At 45.6% G+C, this 18813-nt stretch overlaps 4 protein-coding genes across 6 annotated transcripts in view; 2 read left to right on the top strand and 2 right to left on the bottom strand.

Moving 5' to 3' along the window:
* Window positions 1–5199, bottom strand: part of LOC117902740 (protein Star) — a 32414-nt gene extending 27215 nt beyond the window's left edge. The window contains exon 1 of the mRNA XM_034814317.1: window positions 4111–5199. The gene's annotated coding sequence lies outside the window, so the exon portion shown is untranslated. The remainder of the gene's footprint in view (window positions 1–4110) is intronic.
* An 864-nt stretch (window positions 5200–6063) lies between these two features.
* Window positions 6064–8808, top strand: LOC117902738 (protein asteroid). The gene is made up of 2 exons (XM_034814314.1): window positions 6064–7140; window positions 7199–8808. Exons 1-2 carry the CDS (start codon window positions 6166–6168, stop codon window positions 8750–8752), a joined length of 2529 nt encoding a protein of 842 aa, XP_034670205.1. The 5' UTR covers window positions 6064–6165; the 3' UTR covers window positions 8753–8808.
* Window positions 8809–9415: 607 nt separating this feature from the next.
* On the top strand, window positions 9416–11785 carry LOC117902745 (cysteine protease ATG4B). Of its 2 annotated transcripts, XM_034814328.1 has the most exons (5): window positions 9416–9965; window positions 10028–10370; window positions 10431–10510; window positions 10578–11123; window positions 11369–11785. In XM_034814328.1, exons 1-5 carry the CDS (start codon window positions 9782–9784, stop codon window positions 11431–11433), a joined length of 1218 nt encoding a protein of 405 aa, XP_034670219.1. In that variant the 5' UTR covers window positions 9416–9781; the 3' UTR covers window positions 11434–11785. The 2 variants fall into 2 exon arrangements, with proteins under 2 accessions (XP_034670219.1, XP_034670220.1); XM_034814329.1 differs by lacking the exon at window positions 9416–9965 and having other exon boundaries at window positions 10250–10374.
* A 623-nt stretch (window positions 11786–12408) lies between these two features.
* LOC117902741 (serine/threonine-protein kinase MARK1) lies at window positions 12409–18024 on the bottom strand. 2 transcript variants are annotated; one of them, XM_034814318.1, is made up of 7 exons: window positions 17723–17819; window positions 14390–14489; window positions 14206–14323; window positions 14001–14157; window positions 13835–13943; window positions 13531–13773; window positions 12409–13468 (listed from the first exon to the last, which is right to left on the bottom strand). In XM_034814318.1, the coding sequence occupies exons 1-7, from the start codon at window positions 17783–17785 to the stop codon at window positions 12672–12674; spliced, it is 1587 nt and encodes a 528-aa protein (XP_034670209.1). In that variant the 5' UTR covers window positions 17786–17819; the 3' UTR covers window positions 12409–12671. The 2 variants fall into 2 exon arrangements, with proteins under 2 accessions (XP_034670209.1, XP_034670210.1); XM_034814319.1 differs by lacking the exon at window positions 17723–17819 and adding an exon at window positions 17827–18024 and having other exon boundaries at window positions 12672–13468.
* Window positions 18025–18813: the final 789 nt, after the last annotated feature.

Raw genomic sequence — 18813 nt, 5'->3', positions numbered from 1 at the left:
TCTGGCGCTCTAGCCCTGACGTCACACACCACAAAATCAACCGCAGAAATGTGTAAAGAAAGAAAAAAAACAGATGCAAAAACATAAGCAATTGCCGATTTCCCATCCCATTCATGAATGCTGCTCGATTTATATGCCATACAGAACGTAAGCAAATCAAAACAAATGTCGAACGTCTATATAAAAGGAGATTTATAAGGAGACGATCGATGCGATTGAAAGAGTTGTTATAATTTTGCGTTTAACGAGGCAAATTTATTGAATTATGCAAAAAAGTTGGCCAAAAATTATGGAATTTCCAGTGAAAAAAGGGGAGCCAAAAGGAAATGGAATTAATGGGGAACGGATGACAAAGAGAGTGAGATGGATATCTCCGCTCCAGCTGTTTATCCAATATTATTAATTACAAAAATGTGTGGAGCACTTGTACATTTGGATCTGCTGTGCGGCCATTTCACAACTGTGGAAAATATGAATACGATGACTCAATCGGCATCGGCTGCTGTCGGTGCCAACAATCTTTACCTACTTTCAATATTTTGTATTGACTGACGCTGGGCGAGATGTTTGGCTCTCATTTGGCCAATTGACAACAGTAAAACATGGCCAAATATGTACGGTAGCCGGCCCATGACGTAAGCGCCGTCGCTCACGGTAGCCGCTGCGTCGCATAAATAGGCAAAAAGAGGAGGAAAAAAAGAAACATGAGTGCAAAACGCATGATTTATGGGCAGCAGACAGGGAGAGACAGATACGACTCGCGAAATTACAACTCAAGACGCTGGCGTCGCCGCACACCCACACACAGACACAGGAGAGAGACCAGGCAGTGACAAAGAGGAGGGAAAGCATAAGCATAAGCGAAAGATAGGGTTCCGGTTTGTCAATCGATAAAGGTAACCAGAGTACACACAAACATGATCAATGTCTGTCCAAACATAACGATAAGGTAAGGAATAGCGCAGCAAAAGCGTAGGCAAGGCCGCGGCCAAATATAGATAAAAGGAGTGGCAGAGCAACGGTCATAACGGATATGGAAAGGTGCCACCACACTAGCCAATTTAGTCATCTCATTGGTCCATAAATAACCACATATTTTGCATGAATCAATCATAGAAATACACAGTACGCAAGGCAGTGGCTGTGGCTCATTCACAAAGCACATTCTACTCACTCATTCACTCACTCCACTTACTTTACTCCATTCAAGCACACAGACGCGCATACGAAACTTGTCAATCAAATCGAAGAGTTCCGTTTGCACTGCTACTCTTTCAAAGGGTAAGCTTGTTTTGCTGTCTTTCTATTTCTACATATTACAAAAAGATGTTTAGTGCTAGCGCCTGTAAGTGTAAGCAAAGCATCGGTTCGCAACACTTTTTTCTCTCTCTCTCTCTCTATTTGCATTTTCGCAGATCGATGCAAAACTCCGCTCACGCTTTGGACTCCCTCTCTTTGCGTTGGTTGCTCTCTCGCTTGCACTCTCTTGCACTCGCTCACTATATTTTGTCTGCGCCTGCACGTGTTGGATCCGCTGCAGCAGCAACAACAACAACAACACACAACTACAAAAGTCGACGCCGACACAGTGGCGTATATGGGGGTGGGCGGGTGTATTGGATGTTATTTTTGGTTTGAGGCTTCTTTGGTTTTCCCTCTGTTTCTTTATGTTTTTCCGATTTTGGAGCTTGTGAAAGGAAATAATTACTTTATTTGTTGGTTTTTCGAGTTTGCGTGTGTGAATGTGTGCGTGTGAGTTGTCTGTTGCCAGCTGGGGCCTGCATTTCAAACAATTTGGAAATTTGGAATATTGTTTGCAAGCTTTTATTAGCTAATGCTCAATGTGGTCCGCCCCGCCCAACCCCGCTCCATCACACCCGCTCTCTGCCCACATATATTTAAAATAAACAATAATTAACAGTAAATAAAAATGGGCAGGAAGTGCTGGGAGCTGGGAGCGTAGTCGCTCGCTGCTGCTGGCTTGTAGGTCAAGAAGCAGAACCAAAGGTTTCTTCTTGTGTTGGATAGTGTTGCAATGGTTGTTTTTTCTTCTTTTCTTTATTGCATGCAGGCGTTAGATACGTACCATAACGGTAAATGAACATGTGTGTACTGTGTAATGACGCATAATTGCTCTCCCTCTGTCCCACTGCAGACAAATCACAATTGAGAAAGTGAGATCAGTGACAAATTATGGATCGCAATTAGTTGCAGCTTTAAGCGACGACATCCGCTAATCCACTGCGGGAAGAGCGAGACAGATGGAGAGAGAACATTAGACAAATTTGCACATTTAATCAAAGACAATTGAATAATTGCCGGGCTGCTGCTCAATTGAGCCAAATAACTGGAGTAAGAACCAAGGAAATTGCAAACCGACGAGAGGAAGTTTAGCTACGACAGACTAGAGCAAGAACAGCCATGAGAACCGAAGCTTTTAATACCCTTGCAGATGGATCGCTTCCTTCTTTGCATTCTCTGCATATCCGAGAGAAGACACCTACACGGCTTAAGTCTCTTCCCTGGTGCATCCATCCTCTACATTTCTCTTTGTCTAGCTCTCTATTTGCTTGGGCAGGGCGGGCAGGTGAGAGTGGGACAACAATAGCACCACCACTGTCCCGGACAATCGTCAAGTGCGTTGTTGTTGTCGTTGTTGTCATTGCTGCTGCTGCTGGTGGTTCTGCACTTCCTACTATGAAATTCTACAGAAATATTGTGCAGCGCAGCAGCGACGTTGGCGCAAGTGTCATTTGAGACATAAACACAAACACACACACACACGCACACAGGCAGATAAATGCAGCAAAACAGCGGCAGCTGCTGCTCCACGCATGTGTGTGTGGATTTTATTTGAAATTCAAACTCTTTTTATGGTACCCATCAATCAGAGGGTATCAAGGGTGTTATTACATTTAGAATTATTATGCAACGGAGAGAAAATGTTTATTATTTGTAATAATTATATTAACTTTTCAGGTTTCCCAAATAATTTTTTAGATATTTTAAGCTCCGTTTTCAATGGTTACCAGAAGTGCATTTAAAGTAATTTTCCCGCCCAAGGTATCATTAGGTCGACTTCTTGCATTGCACTTCTCTCCCAAGGGTTAGTACTAAAAATCATAAAAATCGCAGCCAAAAGCAGCTGTAGGAACAACTATAAACCACTTTGGGAAATGGTTGAGGGGGGAAAATGGAATATGGAATACGGATAGACGGCACTCTGTGGCGACACGACGCCTATTCGCTCCCATTTTATCCATTTGGAAACTCCTGGAATGAACTTTTGTGCTCAATTTTTTCGAGTTGCCAAAAAAAATATAAGCGCCGGAAATTGCTGGCAACTGTCGGCGGTCGCCAGATCGTCGTCGCACTTTCCCCTACTGCTCCTCCTTTTTGCACCCTTCAACCTCATGTGTGTGTTGCAAACAACCTGATTTGGCAGCAGCAGCAACTTGGGGAAAATTACATAATGGGGTTTTCGGAAAAATGGGAGCAATCCAAGATACTGAATCAGCATCGACCGACCCGACCGCCTGGCGTTTAATCCAAATTGATGCCAAATTGCCGCTGCTGCTGCTGCAGTTTCAGATGATAATAACGATGATTTATATCCTGAGCATGTGTGTGTTCGTTCGTTCGTGTGTGTTTTTTCATATTTTTCCAGCGATTTGGCTCAATGTATCAGCGGGTGGCTAATTTTACTCAATTTTCGCTGCTGTGTGTCTAATTTTCTCCTCCTGTCCCAGAAAGCATTTCAATTCTTTTCTCTCTTGGGATTTTCTCTATGGCTAGAGGGCCACCTACGGTGGCATTCAGCCGACTGGAATCTTTCAACGAAATGAGAGTTTTTCGGGTTGTTTCTTTTTTTCAATTTCGACTACCTGAAAACCTGCGCCCAAGGCCTCCGGAAGGCGTGGGAATCATCAAAAAAGAAAAAGCGACGAAAAATTGCAATTGCAGGAAAAGAAATAGAAACGTGTGAAAATGTGCGGAAGACAGGAAACGTGATAGAGAGGAGTAGTCCCATCGAACCCCGTGTGGCATTCCTGGAAATGGCCTTCGATAACAGGCCAATGGGAATGCAATTTCTATTACACTATAACGCACCTTTTGCAAAAAGATCCTGATGCTGATCCTGATGGAAGTCTGATCCGTATCCAAGAAATGAGTAGGTTGATGCAGCTCCAAAACTCCACAAAGAGAGATGTGTACGGGGAATACTCTGTCTAAATTTTGGGACAGATTGGGACAGACACGCATACACACGGACACGGGACGGCGCACTCACGGGAAACAGTAAACGGATCGCCTGAGAAGAACGAACACACACTCCCGAGAGACAGAGTGAGTGAGAGCGAGATGGACCGAAAGCGAGAGAGCTTTTCCACACACGATTGTGCACTTAATGGCGATTGTCGATTGATCCAAGTCGGGTATAAATTTTCACACTTTTTCTTTGCTACGTTTTGGCCAATTTCTTTTTGGAACATTTATTTGCACACACGATTATTTATTAAATGCTTTGGGGGGTCGGTCTCCCACTCTCACACACACATGGACACACACAAACGCATACGCATACGCACACGTAGAGCACGCCTCTCACACATAGACAAAATATTCATTCACGATACGATTACGGTAAGTATATGATGATCTTCGCGCTCGCTCTTTCATCCATGTTGTCTGCTTGTTGCTGTTTCTCTGCTACTGCTGCGGCTGCTTTTGCTGCTCCTACTGTTGTTTTTGTTGTAGTTGTTGCGGCCGAATGAAGAAAAATCCAAGAGAAAAATAATACTATATGAAATGAATGGCGACCACAAAGCAAAGACGCACAAAAAAAGTTATTAACACGAACAAAATGAGTGTATTGCTGCTGTTGCTGCTGCTGCGTTAAGGTAAACGTAAAGGTAAAGTGGTAGCACAGGCAGCAGAAAAAAAACCAACCAACGGAACCCGTATATATGCACGCGCTCGACGACTTTCGACGGCGTTTCCAAATTACACTTTCATTTTAAACATTTTTGTGATATATTTCGTGTGTGTGTTTTCTCAGTTGGCTCAAACAGTGCACAATTATTAATTTGGTTTTTAAATTGATGGATGATTTTTTACTCGTCGGTAGCGCAGTCACAATGAAATTTTTTTCGTTACGTTGCGCGTTGCGGAACATTCGCTGCGGGTTATTGTGAACAGTGTGACCGTGGACACAACAATACGAAATATAGCGACTGGCCCTCGGAAATATACCATTTCAATTTGGAAATATATCGTAAGCAGAATGATGAACATTATATTGCTAAATATTGATATTCCATTTAATATTACAAGTTATTTTGTTATCGCCGCAATGAAAATATAGTTTTACCCTACTGATGGATAAATTTTCTATAGCCCAGTTTATTTTGAGGACTCCGTTTACTGGATTGTTTATAAAATAAGGTTGCAACATTAACGGTCAAGAGAATGTTATCTTTTTTTACATGGTAGCTACACTGTAATTACACATTGTCAAAATATGTATCAAAACATATTAATGTAGTATTTCTTTTATTTAATATTACATTTCGCTGCTGCTTTGTAACATGTTTTTGTGCCTGATTGTTTGATTATTGTGGTGTAAAAAGGAAATGCTCAGTTTTCCGTTACAATGTTGAGTTTTGAGATAATCTTAAAAATATCCCAGGAATGAGAGTGATCGCAACTTTTTAAAGGTATTATGGCATCAGCTCGCTTGGTTTTAGGATTTGAATATATATATCTGGTTACCAAACATGTAAATTAATATTTCTGGTCTTGCTGTCTAAACTTGAAGTGAGCCAGCTACCTCGTTGTGCTCGCACACTGTGCAAGAGTTAAAAAAGATACATCGAATTTCTGAAGTTAATAAAAACATCGATCCAGCTCTATTTATGTATGTACAAGATTGTTAAAACCAGCTATTTTTTTTTAAAAACATTGCGAAATAATAAAGCTAAAAAATTATACGTTTAATGGTATTTTTAGTTCAAAATAGGCATTCGCTCGTCTAGTATTTCTTTTGGACAGTATTTCTTATCGCTGCCAAACAGTCCCACTGCCTCCCAACACGCGCTCGCTACAGCTGAGAAAAAAACCGAAAATAAACAAAATTGCAATCAGCACGCAACAAGTGCAGGGATTATGGGAGTACGCGGCCTTACCAGCTATATAGCGCAACGCGCTGAGATCTATCTGAAGCCGTTCGAGCTGCACTCCACGGCCCTGGTCATCGATGGCGACAACTTGGCCTGCAATTTGTACAAAGATGTCACCGGCTGCTACTCGGCCTTTGGCGGTGACTACGATGACTTCTATCGCGCTGTGGTGCAGTTCTTTCAGGTGCTGGACGAGTGCAACATACGGCCCTATGTGCTCATGGATGGCGGCTACGAGGAGCGCAAGCTGCGAACCGTCGGCAAGCGACTGAGGGGCAAAATCTCCGTCATCAAGCGGATCAATCCGAATGCTTCGATTACGCTGTTTCCGCTGCACCTGAAAGAGGTGTTTGTGGATGCCGTCAAGGACTGTGGCGTGCCCGTCATGCGCTGCGTCTTCGAGGCGGATGACGAGCTGGCAGCGCTGGCCCGGAAACTCAACTGTCCCGTGCTCTCGTACGACTCGGATTTCTACATTCACAACGTCAAGTACATCCCGCTGATCACGCTCACCGTCAAGGTGCTGACGAAGCAGGTGAAAGCGCACTCGAAGCCCAAGGACTCGCGGGATCTGCGTCGCGCTCAGGCCAAGCACATGGAGAAGCGAGCGAAGGCCAACAAAATTGTGGGTGGCATGCAGAGCTCGGCTCCAGGTGCTGTTGCCCCTCCAGCAAAGCCCGGCAAGACCTACAACTATCTCGATTGCTGCATCTACCGCGTGGAGCATCTGTGCGGACGTGGCACGCTCAGTGCGGAGAAGCTGCCGCTGTTTGCGGCGCTTTTGGGCAACGATTACATCGCACGTTCGGCGTTTAGAAACTTCTTTGCCGCTGGCATGGGCAAGGCGGGACGCAGCAAGAAGTTGAAGCAGCAACAGCGACGCATACGGGTGACCCTCCAGTGGCTGCGCGGCGAGACAGCGGAGTCGGCATTGGGCAAGGTTCTATCCAGGCTGAAAAAGGTTTGTTTTTGCTGCGGAATTCCTTGAATTTTCTTTGCTGATTTTTGTTTTCCTGCAGTCGCAAAGGGATTCGCTGGTGGCGCAGGTGCATGCCGCCATTGAGGGTTACTCCAATGAGCTGTGCCATGCGTACGACTTCTTTGAGGCGCACTACGAGAATGCCTTCCCTTACATAGAGCCGGTGAGTGAGGCGGAAGAGAGCGACGCAGAGGAAGCGCTGGACTTGGATGAGGAATTGTCAGAGGTGGAAGAGGAGGAGCAGCAGCAGGAGGAAGAGCACAACGAGGCAGCTGCCAAATCGCACAGCGAGGACGAAGAAGAGGAGCCCGAACCCGAACTCGAAGTGGAAGACAAAACTTTAATGTTCCCGCAATGGTTCCTCGACAAACTCTATCCCGTGCACCTCTCCCGCTTCTTTGTGGACCTCCTGCACCTGCGCAAGTACATAAATAACCCGCAGATCGAACACTTTCCCCACCACGACTCCAATGAGCTCGCGCTGCCCATACTCAACTATGTATTTGCGCTGCTGCATCATGTGGAGGGCGCGGAGACAAAGCCGCGCGTGAATGGTGAGGGTGTCGTCCAACCCATTGAGTATACCTACATGACGCGTGCTGTGCGGGTGACCAATGTGAGATACTATAAGATGCCCATTGAGGAGCCGCCTGCGTATAGGTTTGTGCCTGCCGCACCGGATGCCCGGCATCTGAGAGCGATCTTCGACTCCAAAGTGCCGCACGCGCAGACGGAACGACTGTTTGAGCGGTTGGAATGCCTGCCGGAGGATCTGCGCTTGTACTTTCTGGCCATTGTCTACTGGCTGCATCGCTCGGAGCACTGCGATCTGCTGCATCTGCATGCGCTGCTGCTCTGTTTGGTTGTGCTGCGCACCATCGATGTCACCATACCCGCCGAGCGTGAGGTCAAAGCTTTCCACCGGCGTTTCGGCAAGATACTCAAGCAGGAGCGCGCCGTGCGGGACAAGGAGGCGGCCGAGGGCATCAAGCGTGGTGTGAAGCCCTCGCTCTTGGAGCTGCCCGTGCCCGAGCGGATGTCGCATGTGCCCAAGTCCGACTGTTATCTGGTGCAGGAGCGTCTGCTGCCCCACTTTCACATGCAGGAGATCTTCAAGAAGAAGTTTGATCTGTACTCCACGACGGTGCTGCATGCCTTCGCGGAGTTTCAAGCGGTTGTCTATCAGCTCAACGGTCTGAACTCGCTGCTTGATCACCCAGTGGCGAGTCCTCGCATGAATCAGCTCTACTGCGGCGCCTTGCTCTACAATCTCTATGATCTGCTGAGGCATCGCCCGGATGTGCGTTACCACGTGCAGCATTATCTCCTCTCCGACTCCCAGCTGATGTTTGATTTTTATTGCTTTCTGTTCGATTGGTGTGCGGATTTCATACCCAGCTGGAAGCAGACGCAGGTGGATCAGGCTGCCCTCAAAGTACAGCAAAAGAAGCGCTACAAAAAGGAGCGTCAGGCGGCTAGGAAAGCGGAGGCAACAGCCACAGCAGCGACTGATGCCACAGCAGCTGCCAATGCCGAGCCGGAGGATGATTTTTACGATTTGAATAACAAATTCTGTGCACTGAAAGTGTGTTAATGCTGATGTTTGTTGTTAGTTCTAGATGATTTATTAAAGAAATTTGCAATTGAAAATGTTTAGTTAGCTTTACGGTGCTTGGTGGCCCATCGTCTTCGGCGGGTTCCTCCTTGACCTGGGCACACTTTGTGCTGTTTGGCGCGCTGCGTTCTTGCTGTTGCTGTTGCTATCGGGGTAGTCGCTTGTTGCTGACCATTAACGGTATTTTACTTTTAGGAATAATTCAACCACGAGATTAATTTCTCTCTAGGGACTTTTTTCTCTTTTTCGTGGTGGAAGAACTCATTTGTGACATTAATTAATGAAAATTGGGTTTAAAAAGGCCACCCCCGTGGCAAGCAACAAGTAGTCAAATAACGTGACCACTTACGTTACATTTTACGTTTTCTGCTAATATATTTTCTACTCACCTTTTTAGTTTGAAACTTATTTTGTAAAAAATCCAATAAATGGAAGCTCTCAAACATAGCCAATTTGTGAAGAATTAACTCATCAATCGGATAAAATTATAGTTTTAGCGCTGAGAGTTCTAGTTGCCTATTATTATTAAATGGAATATCAAAATCGAGGAAAATGATTTACGACTCGGATAATTACGGTATATTTAAGAAATGTGAAGGTATATTTTGGTATATTTTTGAGGGTTGCGGTACTGTGCGGGTATGTCGTGGCAGCGCAGCGACGTCGCTGTTGTTATCGTTATAATCAATTCAGTCATAGAAAAAAAATACAAAGTTTATGCAGAAAAGACGAGTAAAAGGTGTTTTATTACGTTTGTAATCAGCGCCAGACACTGCCAAGAACCAATGCATTTGCTGTGACAGCACCAGGCTGTTGGGAGCAGGACGCAGCGGAGGCGTCAACAAAAGGCCAAAACAAAGGCAGCAGCAGGCAGCTCGCAGCACGCAGCACGAAGCAGGCAGAGGCAGCATCAAACCGATACGTCATTGGCAGGCAATTAACGGAAAACGCAACGGAAGTGGAAACGACTGACGCTGGCAGTGGATTTCTAGGACTGCGCCTCCATCCATGCTGGTTATCCTCGCCGATCAGCTAACGCGTATCATGGAGAGCGTCTTTGAGGCGTATCTAGGGCCGGACAGCGTGCTGGCCAGTGCCGTGGGCCAGGCAGTGGGCAGCGGCGAGCCAGAGGATATACCCAAAAGGAATACAGATGTGTGGGTGCTGGGCAAGCGCTACAATGCCATACAGGGTGAGTGGCAGACAGAGGAAACAACTCAAAAGGGAATCATTTTTGTCTTTGACTCTCCCCAGAACTCGATGTCATCCGCAGGGACATACAGTCCCGTCTGTGGTGCACCTATCGCCATGGTTTCATGCCCTTGGGTGAGGTGCAGCTGACCACGGACAAAGGCTGGGGCTGCATGCTGCGCTGCGGCCAGATGGTGCTCGCTCAGGCGCTGATTGAGCTGCACCTGGGACGCGATTGGTTCTGGACACCCGAGTGCCAGGATGCCACCTACCTCAAGATTGTAAATCGCTTTGAAGATGTGCGCAAGAGCTACTACTCCATACATCAGATCGCGCTGATGGGCGAGTCGCAGAACAAGGCGGTGGGCGAGTGGCTGGGACCCAATACAGTGGCGCAGATTCTCAAGTGAGTTGGGGAGGAGAGAATTACGATGGAGAGACTTTAATCTGAGCTTGTACCTTGCAGAAAACTCGTGCTCTTCGATGACTGGTGCTCGCTGCTGGTCCATGTGGCCATGGACAGCACCGTGGTGCTCGATGATGTCTGTGAGTGAATGCCAGAGAAGGAGAAACCCACAGCAACCAAACTTATGCCTCTGCTCTTGCTCCATAGATTCCCTCTGCCTCGAGGGCGATGCCTGGAAGCCACTGCTACTCATCATCCCTCTCCGACTGGGCATCAGCGACATTAATCCCATTTATATACCAGCGCTAAAGCGCTGCCTCGAGCTCGACAGCAGCTGTGGCATGATCGGTGGCCGTCCAAATCAGGCTCTGTACTTCCTGGGTTACGTCGAGGATGAAGTGCTCTACCTCGATCCACACACCACGCAACGAACGGGCGCTGTGGGGCAGAAACTTAGCCCGGGCGAACAAGAACACGACGAGACCTACCATCACAAGCATGCAGCGCGGCTGAGCTTCTCCGCCATGGATCCCTCGCTGGCCGTTTGCTTTCTGTGCAAGACCAGTGACAGCTTTCAGCAGCTGCTCGACAAACTGCGGCAGGAGGTGCTGGGCATGTGCACGCCGGCGCTCTTCGAGATCAGTCAAACGCGCGCCGTGGACTGGGATACGGCGGAGGATATTGAGTGGCCGACAATGCCGGATATTGACTGGCCGGCAGGCGCCTCAGATTCGGATTCGTTTGCCATAGTGGGTGAGTGAGGGGAAATAAGGGAATGAACAAAATAGAGTTAGAATATATTACCTCATTATGCAATTATTTTTTTTTTTTCTACATTAAAAAGTCCTAAAAGTCTAAAAATTATAAATCCAAAAGATTTCCTGCTATTTCCACTCGTTTGCAACATTCTCACTCAACATTTCCACTCGTTTGCAACATTCTCACTCAACATTTCTACTCAACATTCAATGTCTTATCAATCCCGTTGTACTCCACAGAAGAAAGCGCAAGAGAAGGCGACGCTGCCGGCAGCAGCAAAACCAGTGAGAGAGCCGCCGTTTGAGTGAGAGAGAGAGTGAGCGCGCGCCTCAGTCGACGCCTGCGCCAAAACAGAACAAAAGCAACAACAATAAGCGCGAAAGTGGAGCAGCGATGGCGGCAGAGCAGAGAGCGGGCGGCGTTAACGGATGCTGCAAATGCAATAAAATAAGGCTAAATAGAGTGCGTGCAAGGTGTGTGCATATGGTAGGGGTGTGAGGCAAAGCCGCAATAAGTGATTACACAGGAGAGTGGCAGAGCAGAGACTCACACCATAAGCATACACCTTTGCCGACGGCGATGAGACGTTGGGGTTCGAGACTTAGCTATTAAAAATGTTTCCGATTTGTACCAATATACGATTTCTTTTCATAAAATGCTGCTTTATGCTCCACAAGGGGGGAGACACACACAACACACAAACTGTTCATGCTCTTTGATGATCAAATTAAAAACATTTTTATGCAACCGTTGTACATGGAGCGGGGGTTTCATAATTCATATTTCTGTATATTTATGCTCAAAAATGGACCAACAACTAAATACATAATACTTGGACTATATATTATATATATGTTTATGTATATGTATGGTAATAGCTATGTGTAATTTATATGTATGTAATATGTATATTTATGTATTTTATTTTTAGATCAATTTTCACTAATCGCCTGCGGCTGTAACAGAACACAAAAACCTACACAAAATAAGGAACTTTTCTCGCTATGCTGCGCCGTCATGAGGAACGAAACCAAGGAAGGAAAATCGGGTGTTGTCTAACACTAACAATAACCGTAAGAACTTCTACCGACTGCAGCTGCAGCTGCAGCTGGGACAAAAATTGACACTAATTGGGCATGGCCTGTGGCAGGTTCTGTGGCTGAGATGTTCCTTCCCCCCCAATGGCATTCAATTCTAGTGGAAATTTCGTGGCTAGAGCCCAAGGCTGTTGTTTCTTTTGGGCAGTGCAGCGCAGATTGAGAGATCTGTCTGAGAGTTGTTGCTATTTCTTAGTGGTTTCTTCACGCCAATTGATACTCGAAAGTGCGTGAAATTTTGAGCAATCTTTTCTATAAAAACAAATTAATTATGGAACATTTATGCCTTTCTTTTCACAAAAATTCCTCTGCTGCCCCACTAAGTATGCTATGAAAAGTCAAGTTCTACTACCCACAGGGGTTAAGGAAACCTTCTCCAGCTCTCCCCAGAACCATTTGAGTAATTTATAAACATTCAACAGGTTTTTCCAGCAGAAAACCCCCTTTAGAGTATGCAGCAGGAGCGTTCGATGCGCTTCTCCACCTTGGGCTCACTGTGCAGCGCCATTTCCACGTGCTTGCGCGCCAGCCAGGATTGTTTTTGCAGTCGATTCACCACAATGCGATAGGCGCCAATGATGTCCGAGCGCGGGCCACTCTGTCGCGCATTGAGCAGCATCTCGGAGGAGAGTCCCAGCTCGGACAGCAGCTGGCGTGCCTCGAACTCGAGGGCGCCCAACTGGCTGAGATCTTCGGTGGCTGTGGGCAGCATCACACAGCTGCCCGTCTCCGCGTCGTAGTTCTTGAACAGCGGACAATCCTCGGCCACCTCCACGTTCCAGGGATTTATCTTAGCTGCTGTCGAGAGCTGCTTCTCGGGCTCCGTTTCCATGGGCGTGACCTTTTTCTTGAGCGTGCCGCAGAGCAGATAACGCCTGGCGGGGCGTTTCACAGGCTCCGCGGTGGCTTCCTTCAGATGGTTTGGTGGCTGCAGCAGCAGCTCATGCCCCAGCTCAATGGGCTGCAGGAAGTTCTGCACAAACATTTCGTCCTGCTGTCGCGTGTTCATGCTGATGGCCGGCTTCTTGACCACCTCCGCGTAGCGATCGCGCAACGAGGCGGACTTCCTCAAGCGATGCGACTTGGTGCGCACCCAAAAGATGGAACGCTTGACGGGTTTGCTGTGCAAATTAATCTCGTACTGCATGAGATCGGCGCTGAGTTTGGGGCACGTCACAAACTGACTGTTCAGCATGTCATCGATGGTGGGCCGCTGGGCGGGTATGTGTATCAGAACGCGCTCTGTGTGGGGCAAGGGAAAATATATAAAATTAAGCGGGAAAATCTCTCTTTAAGCGGCTCACGTATTAGTCTTATGCATGGCAAACTGAGTTGTCCCGGCAGCAGATAATCGCCCTTAAGTATAGCTGACTTGAGGCCGGGTATGGTGGGTGCCCGGAAAGGCATGTTTCCAACGACCATAAAGTACAGCAGAATGCCCAAGGCCCAGACATCCACGGGTGCGCCTATGTAATGATCATCGGAGAAGAGCTCGGGCGCGGCATAGGGCGGTGAGCCACAAAATGTATCCAGCTTTTGATTGGCACCTGAAGGGGGGTTAACAAATGGTTGAACATGTGGCTAAAGTTTGGTTATAAAAGGACTTGCCATTGATGAGTTGTGTGCTGAAACCAAAGTCGGCCAGCTTGAGGCGATCCTCGGACAGCAGCAGCACATTCTCCGCCTTAATATCGCGATGCACATAGCCAAGACTGTGCTGTGAGTGGAAGTTATGATTAAAATTAATAAATAAGGCTTCAATTTCATAGCCTACCATATGCTTGACAGCCAGCAGCAGCTGCTTGAAGAGCGGCGCCGCGTGTATCTCCCTCAGTGGACCGCCTTGGGTGATGTGATTGTACAGCTCACCGCCGCGTATCCACTCGGTGACCAAATAGACACGGCCCAAGGTCTCCACCACCTCAAAGAGCCTAAAGGGAACTGTTAGACAGGGAACTACACATTTCTCAAGGACTTACCTCAATATATTTGGATGATGAACACACTCGAGTGTGGCTATCTCGCTGGAGAGCATGCGCAGCGCCTTGGCATCGAGTCCAGCACGATCCAGATCCACCACCTTAATGGCCACTTTGTCTGCCAAATTAAATGTTTATTAATATAAGTTTAAACAATGGCAATCCCTTTTGTTCTAGCACTTACCACGCGTTAGCTGATGCACAGCCAATTTGACTTTTGAGAAGTTGCCGCGACCGATGTCGCCACAGAATCTGTAGAGACCAATGCGACGACCAATGGTCACCTGGAAGATAGGAGCGTGAGGGAAACTAATGATTAGGAGGGGCAGAAATATGTTGTATATTTAATAGAAATTATAGAAATATTTCATCGATTTAAAATTTAAACTTTTAAATGATATTTCTGCATTTTGTCATGGCTTTGATATAATTAAATCATACTCTAAAATTCCCACAGCTTTCTGTTACCACCACAAAAGTAAAATAAACTTGGATTCTAGGCTCTTGCTTTTCATTTTTGTTTGCCAATCAATTCATAAACAATTTGTCTCTGCCACAATCTAATTTATTCATCAATGACTTCTTTGGTTTTGGCTCTGGTGTGGGCTTCGGTTTGAACTTTGGTTTGTCAACTAAAATAAAATAAAATCTGCACAAAAATATGTAAAGGAAATTCCCACAAGCATCATAAATTAGACTAGTCCAAGCATGCATTTCACATTCAATTAATTGTTTGCCCAAAGCACACGCTCCGCTTTTCCTCAAGTGAAGGAAAGTGTGAGGAACTTCCTTGTTTGATTTCCATCAGGGCCAAATGTCCCACTGGCACCTTGAGCTGGCAGCGATTACACTCATATTTGTTGTGTGTTGTGTCCACATGTTGTAACAATTAACATTGACTGCCCCAGCGGCCCCGAAACTTGTTGGCCGTATACGTAATTTATTCCCCATTTTGAGTGTGCGCTGAATTGTGGTCTCAGAAAAGTGCCCTGTGGCAGTGCCTGTGCCCTCGCCCTCGACATCGCCCTCATCGCTCTTGTTTGCTGCACTCACAATTAGTCAAGGTCAAGGGGGCAGCGTTTTTTTTTGTTTTTTTGTTAATGTAATTTGAACTGTGGCTGCACTTAACGTTGCTTACACTTGCCACTTGCCACTTGGTGATGCATGTTGCTTGTTGCTTTGCAGCTGGCTATTTTTGATTGTTGCTTTTTTGCTGTACACTTTTCTGAGTGAAACGAGGATATGTCGAGTATATTCATGTATAATATTTAAATGATTAGCAGCAGCATTTTCAGTTGATAAAAACTATGTCCTGCTGTTGGTTTTTATGCTAAGTTTGTCCAAATTTTTGTTAAGTGCAAAGAGAAGTGATTGATGGCAAAACTAAATGTAAATGAAAAGCATTGCCTTGTATTTGTCATGGAAAAATGTTTAAGCATTCAATTTATAGCTATTTCAGTTTCAAATAATATTTATAAAATCTATTCAATGAAAGATCGAATAATGCTCTGATAAATGCATCATTTTTTGTTCATTTCCAGTCACCCGACCGCTGACAATTAATTGTTAAAAATTATTTTGTGGGTTTTATTATTTATTAAATATTATTTGTTAAATTATCTACACCTCTTTTATTTTTCTACTGCAAAGTACATTCAAAAGTTTCCCGTTTGCCGCACATTTTTTTATGTTTCTCCAAGTGTATTAAAAGCCTCTGCTGCCAAAGCCCCCACCTTCTCCTCTTGTTTTTTTTTATTTTTTATTCCCGCTCTCTCTGTGTAGCTTAATCCACCTTTTAAGCCATCGAGAGGCGGCAGTGTGGGCGTTAATTAAGGCGAAACGCAACGAAATGCGGCGTATACGTAATGCGGTTGCCTTGCATTCGGTCACACGCGCACATACAAAGGGTGCACCCCTGCCCCAGCCCCTGCCCCTGCTGAATTCCACGGTGAATGCGCTCACACATACACGGAATGTAATCCCTGCCACCCCCCCTCGTATCCCTTTCAAAGCCATTTCCATTGGTGCACAAGCAAATTAGCCTTGAACCTCCGCATAATTGCAGCGCTGCTGCCGATGGTTTGTGTATTAGCTAACACAAGGCAAAGGCGACAATGGCCAGGAGCTGCAAACTGCACATGGACCTGGACTGGCCTAGACTGCCGCTGTGACGTCAGCATGTCAGAGGTGAACTCTTTTTGTGCCAGGTCTCCTGCATACTCGTATGAGCAGCGCCCATTCATCATCGGCAAGGACACGAAAATCTGGCACAATAAGTTTCCCGTTCCCGTTGCCCATTTCCCATTCTACGACATGACATGGACTTTGTGAGTCTACAATTTGTGTCCCTGCCAATTAGATGCTTTTGACACCAGCAAACTGGGCCAAGTGGAAATTTATTTGTTGGGCGATGAATGCTTAGAAATTGTGGAAAGAATCTGCCTTAATATGCTTTACTCTAGATTAGAAAGATTAGAAATCCTTGAGCTAACGCGTGTGGACACATGAAAGTGCTTTTATTTAATATTTGCATTAAGAGCTTATAAGATTATAGGATTTCATTTTTCTAAGCTGATTTTCGCCGCCTAAGCCTAAGTACTTTCTGCTTCATATTGAAACTTGTGGTTCCATTTTAATTCATGAATATTTTAGCTCAAACTTAAAGTAAATTTAATTTAATTTAATTTACCTTTTCAAAGTAAATCTTCATCTTGCTCATAAAACCTACCTAATTTTCGACTTCAAATTGTTGCAATTTTATACAAATTTCCATCTCCTGCCACTCCCTAAACTTTTGACTTTGACCATGCGAGTTCTTGTACAACTTTTTTGTTGACTTTTTAATGAGTAAAATATTTGGAAAATTCTTTCAACTTTTACTAATACATATAACTTGTCCCTATTCTTGCAAACTTTTCAAATGTTTTTCACATGTTTTTGCCAAATAAACTTTAGCTGAAAACTAATCAAATTTGAGCTTTCTTTTAGTACTAGAAGTAAAGTCAAAGATTTATGGCTTGCTTCCCAGAAAATAATCATTGGATCCTATTAAGGAAAAATATGTAACGGGTTAAAACACACAGCAAAGCCTATTCTCCTCTCTTTATTACCGTTGATCGCTTAAAACTACCTGCTCCGCACGCAGGTAGCGCACGCGGACCCATCGCAAAGCTGAGAGAGTAACTCAGGCGGTTTCTCAGAGAGAGGGCCGCTGCAGCTGCAGAATTTTGCATGCAGCTTTGATCAGACAGAGGGCAGAACGAGACAGACATAGCTGAAAGCTCAAAGCACATCTAAATCAGTTTGATGTTCTGTGCAGAGTTGTTATTGTTTGTGTGAAATGTTAAGCCGATGCACAGAAGCACCTTAAGAACTAGAACTGTAGAATTGAAGTGTTCCCCTTTTAAAATCACTTAGAAATGTACACATTTCCCCTTCCCCTTCCCTCTTCCCGTTTTACACTTATTTAAGAGTACAATTAAGAGTACAGAGATTGATACATTTACGTTTACTTTACCTCAAATTTGCTGCTAGAGAATCGCCTGTTAGCGGTAGTTGTGCCTTGTTGGCCCCTGCCCATTAACTCCCGCCTCACGCCCACCCACCTCAGATTGCACTCACCTCGTGTCCGCAGCGGGGATCGCATTGCAGCGCTTTGGTTAGCCGCTGATAGGGCGGTGTGGGTGGGGGCGGCTGACAGATTGCCAGCGACAATGCCGGTGCCGGTGCCGGCGGCAGCGACGACGGCGTCTCTGTCGCTTTCACAGTGGCGGCTGAACTGCGCAGCGCTTTGGTATCCACGGTGGCCGTTTTTGCTGCTTACTCTCTCTCCTCTATGTTGAGTCCCGTTTGGGTTGTTGTTGTGGCTGTTGCTTGTGTGCAAGTGAAAGAGCGACGCGTCGCAACGGACAGCGAGAGCGTGTGTGGGGGATTTGAGTTGTGTTTGAGTTTGAGTTCGAGCCCGTGGGGTTGCGTGGGGTTGCGTTCTGGAGACAACTTGTTGGACGTTCTTGTACTGCTTCCCTCCTCTTCCTTCCTGTTGCTCGCGCTGAACTCTCGTGTGTAATTACACTGTGTGGCAAGTCCTAGTCTTAGTCTCGGAATCGCCTTACATTATTAAATGCTTTCGGGGGCCACGCCTGCAAACAGAAAGAAACAAAACTTTTGCGTGAAGAGAGAGCGAGCAAAGTTCCATGGAAGTAAATTTTCTCTTATTGTTGTGGCGCTACAAAAATAAATTGAACAGATCTAAGCGGATTGTGTTACTTATGGGCAAAAGTTTAAACAACAAAATAAGTTGAGTAATTGATTCGTTTAGTGGTGAAAGTTCGGACTGCTGTGGGGAGAAAAATCGTCAGCGTATTGTTGGTAAGTTTTTGATGTATAAAAAACGAAGCAAAAAGTGAACCTAATTCATCTTTCTTGAAATAATAAATTTAGGTTTTTAATAACCCCCCCCAGGGCCAGTGGCTGAGCGGCCAGAGGACCAACTAAGACCATAAATTATGCTAATTCTAACAAGTTCAGCTCACTTTTGCCTTGAGCCTTGAGCATAACAAAATCTCTCTCTCTCTCTCTCTCTGGTACAGAAAATACCAATTCCAAGTA

The sequence above is a fragment of the Drosophila subobscura genome, chromosome U (assembly GCF_008121235.1).
Source record: "Drosophila subobscura isolate 14011-0131.10 chromosome U, UCBerk_Dsub_1.0, whole genome shotgun sequence".
NCBI lineage: Eukaryota > Metazoa > Arthropoda > Insecta > Diptera > Drosophilidae > Drosophila > Drosophila subobscura.
This window is presented reverse-complemented; position numbering and strand designations above follow the sequence as displayed.

Bases quoted from the DNA above. Each gene is read 5' to 3' on its own strand.
- LOC117902738 (XM_034814314.1), top strand. From the start codon at position 6,166: ATGGGAGTACGCGGCCTTACCAGCTATATAGCGCAACGCGCTGAGATC. The intron at 7,141-7,198 runs GTTTGTTTTTGC...GTTTTCCTGCAG, and splicing joins TTCTATCCAGGCTGAAAAAG to TCGCAAAGGGATTCGCTGGT.
- LOC117902745 (XM_034814328.1), top strand. From the start codon at position 9,782: ATGCTGGTTATCCTCGCCGATCAGCTAACGCGTATCATGGAGAGCGTC. The intron at 10,371-10,430 runs GTGAGTTGGGGA...TGTACCTTGCAG, and splicing joins ACAGTGGCGCAGATTCTCAA to AAAACTCGTGCTCTTCGATG. The intron at 11,124-11,368 runs GTGAGTGAGGGG...TGTACTCCACAG, and splicing joins GGATTCGTTTGCCATAGTGG to AAGAAAGCGCAAGAGAAGGC.
- LOC117902741 (XM_034814318.1), bottom strand. From the start codon at position 17,785: ATGGGCAGGGGCCAACAAGGCACAACTACCGCTAACAGGCGATTCTCT. The intron at 13,774-13,834 runs GCAAGTCCTTTT...ACCCCCCTTCAG, and splicing joins CAGCACACAACTCATCAATG to GTGCCAATCAAAAGCTGGAT. The intron at 13,469-13,530 runs GTGAGCCGCTTA...TGCCCCACACAG, and splicing joins GCCATGCATAAGACTAATAC to AGCGCGTTCTGATACACATA.